Source organism: Protobothrops mucrosquamatus, unplaced genomic scaffold (assembly GCF_001527695.2).
Source record: "Protobothrops mucrosquamatus isolate PMUCROS unplaced genomic scaffold, P.Mucros_1.0 scaffold_85, whole genome shotgun sequence".
Lineage (NCBI taxonomy): Eukaryota > Metazoa > Chordata > Lepidosauria > Squamata > Viperidae > Protobothrops > Protobothrops mucrosquamatus.
In genome coordinates this window covers 1-3366 of record NW_015386161.1, presented here as the reverse complement: position 1 = coordinate 3366, position 3366 = coordinate 1, and the positions used below count along the sequence as shown (strand labels likewise).

The window sequence follows — 3366 nt, the reverse complement described above, 5'->3', positions numbered from 1 at the left end:
AGAGTGGGTCTCCTCAGGGTGCCGTCGGCCAAGCAGTGCCGGCTGGCGACCCCCAGGGGGAGGGCCTTCTCTGTGGGTGCCCCCACCCTCTGGAACGAACTACCCCCCGAGATTCGGATAATTCCGGATCTCCTTACCTTCCGTCGCGCCCTCAAGACATGGCTCTTTCAGCAAGCGGACCTGACCTAGGGTGGATTTTTTACTGGGTTTTTTAGGAATTTGGAAGATGCAACTCTAAATTTGGTTTAATTCGGTTTTAAGGGGGGGATTGTATATATGTTTTGGTTTTAAGTATGTTGTGCGCCGCCCTGAGTCCCGTCGGGAGAAGGGCGGCATATAAATTAAATTAAATAAATAAATTAAATAAATAAATAGAGACCGAGTGCCCAAAAACTGGCCCCGCCCCTGTTTCACCCCCTGTCCCGCCCCTGTTTCACCCCCGTCCCGCCCCCTGCCCTGCCTGCCCGCAGGGCCACTCACTGCCTCCAGGGCCCGCCACAGATCACCCAGGCAGCCCAGCAGCACCATGGCAGCCCCGCCCTCTGCCCACGCCCCACAACATCAACTGTGCACAATGGGGTGTGAGGGCAGAGTCTTGTCTACGCTGCCTGGCTGCCATGTTCTTGGCTGCGCTGCTCCTCATGGGCCATGCTTGGGGGCGACTCTCCTCCAGGAGGGCTGCTGGTGAGGAGGGGATCACGGGGGGAGGCGGGGCTGGGGCAATGGCATGTATGTCCACAGAGAGGGCTCCGAGTGCCACCTCTGGCACACGTGCCATAGGCTCGCCACCACTGCCCTAGAAGGTGAAACTTACCTAGCAGCTTTTTTGTACATGTTTCAGGCACTGGCATCAAATATATATATCAGTGAAATGCTTTTGGTGCATTTAGGTTAGGGAATTGATCCCCTGTCTTCTTGTAGCTTCACTGCAGGTGAGGTTGGATATGCTACATGATAGATGCTAAATTAACAAGTAGCAAATGAAATGGAGGTGACCTCGTCAAAAAAAATAGATTGAAAATGAACTAATTTAGAAATGGAATACTGAAACTTTATCACTAATATTTTTTCTACTGTACAGTGTTATTTGCATATCTTTATTACATAAACGCATATGTGCTCCTGTTTCAATTTCTTCTTATCTTGAAATTACCAAGATTTCCTGCAGACCTACAATATGTGGCATTTTGTGTTTTCTTCTGCTTTAATGTTTTAGGTTGGCCACCTCATAGAACTCTGCGGGGACATCGAAACAAAGTCACCTGTTTGCTGTATCCTCACCAGGTCTCCTCTCGTTACGATCAGAGATATTTGGTCTCAGGTGGTGTAGATTTTTCTGTCATTATATGGGACATCTTTTCTGGAGAAATGAAACACATCTTCTGTGTGCATGGGGGAGAAATCACTCAACTTTTGGTTCCTCCAGAAAATTGCAGTGTAAGTTAATGAACATCTCCTTGGCACATGCCTCTCTTATAAAGAATAATTTGTTTTCAAGTTGAAATTGTTTTCATGAAAATCTTTTTTATTATTGGTCTACCTTACGTTTATAAACTTTTATTTTATTTTCAAAAATGTGAATATCATTTTGCAAGTTACTGTGAAGGATAGTGTGCAACAGAGTTGGCTGAAAGATGGGTAGCCATATAGATGTTTCAAATAAATAAAACAGAAAACAGTAAAGCAGAATATGCAAAGTAACATTTAAATACAAATAATTTATTACACATGCACTCACACATAAATACAGAAATGACAGAATAATTTGTCCAATTGTGAGGTTATTGCGAACTTAATTCCTGCTTAATGCAATGTTTAAATTGTGAACAGAAGTGCAATTATACTTTGATATTTGCGATTTAGTAGGTGTTACAGTAATAACAAAGGGACTAATGGGAATAGATGTGCACAAATATCTATTAGTGGAAAATAATAAATAAAAGTATTTGAAATCGTGGTTTAGAAAATTTAACACAGAACTGTATATTAGGAACATGGCTTATAAAAATATATAGTCCTTAGTGTGGGGGTTCCCAATCTTGGCAACTTTAAGTTGTGTAGACTTCAACTCCCTTAGAGGATTTATGCTTAGAATTTCCTGGAAGTTATGTAGAGCAGAGGCCCCCAACCTTTTAGGCACCAGGGACCAGTTCTGTAGGGAGAGGTTTTTCCACAGACCGGAGGGGGCGTGGTTTCGTGTGCTGCCTGCATCCCATGGATGGGGCTTTGCTTGTTTTTGTGGCCCGGTTTCTGGCATGCCATGGCCTGGTGGTGGTCCACGGACCGGGGATTGGGGACCTCTGATGTAGAGGGCAAATAAGAGGGAAAAAGAGAGAAAATTCCACAATTAATAAATAGCATAAGTAAGATGTGAATTGGCTGCCCAGACCCAATCATTTTTATGCTCTAGATTTTAGACTACAATAAGCCAACTTATTTAGCTTGAATTAAAGTCTCATTTAGCTTTCAGCTCACTATACAAAGAGTTATTTTATTTTGTTTAAATATCTTAAATGAATGCTAAACCAGGGGTCGCCAATCCCCGGTCCGTGGACCAGTACTGGGCCGCAGCATGCCAGCAACCGTGCCGCACAAACAAGCAAAGCCCCATCTGCGAGATGCAGGCAGCACATAAAACCACGCACTCTCCGGTCCATGGAAAAATCTCTTTCCATGGAACCAGTCCCTGGTACCCAAAAGGTTGGGGACCTCTGTGTTAAATCATATAAATAATAATAATATATTGTTGTAGCTTTCCCAGCCAGTTACCCTCTCAATGTAGTGGATGGTGACTTCTGTAATTCTCAGTTGCTGACTGATAGCTAGGAATTAATGGGAGCCGTTATGTAATCTTTTAGAAATCATACATCCAATCCATTCCAATTCTTTTAAGAAACACATTTCTGTACTGGAAAGCTTGCATATTCAAGCTTTTCTTTCTTCCTGAGGAATATGATTAGTTCTGAACATTTTACTTGTGCTGCTTTTGGGTCTTGGTTAACAGAGAACTGTATCAAGGCACCTTTGCAATAGTTGACTCCCTTTCTAAACTTATTTTCCCTAAAACCATGTTCTATCACAGTGGTGGCGAACCTATGGCACGCGTGCCAGAGGCGGCACTCATAGTCCTCTCTGTTGACACGCGCGCCACCGCTGCCAGCAGCAGATCTATCAGGCCGCCACCGCTGCCCAGAGCAGGAGCCCCGCCCAGCACAAAGGAGGCGAAGCGACCGACTAGCAAGCTTGAGTAGAGGTAGTAGAGCAGAGGTCACCAACCATTGTTGATTGGTGGACTGGAAGAAAAGGGAGGGGGAAGCATTTTACATGTGTGCATACGTGCATGCGGGCACGGGACCGTGAGCATGC

At 44.6% G+C, this 3366-nt stretch overlaps 1 protein-coding gene across 1 annotated transcript in view; it reads left to right on the top strand.

Annotated features, from left to right (window-relative positions):
* LOC107286034 (WD repeat-containing protein 7-like) overlaps positions 1–1437 on the top strand; it is a gene marked incomplete at its 3' end in the record, with an annotated part of 21414 nt that extends 19977 nt beyond the window's left edge. Inside the window, exon 11 of the mRNA XM_015814332.1 lies at positions 1217–1437. Coding sequence (XP_015669818.1) covers positions 1217–1437 — 221 coding nt within the window. The remainder of the gene's footprint in view (positions 1–1216) is intronic.
* Positions 1438–3366: the final 1929 nt, after the last annotated feature.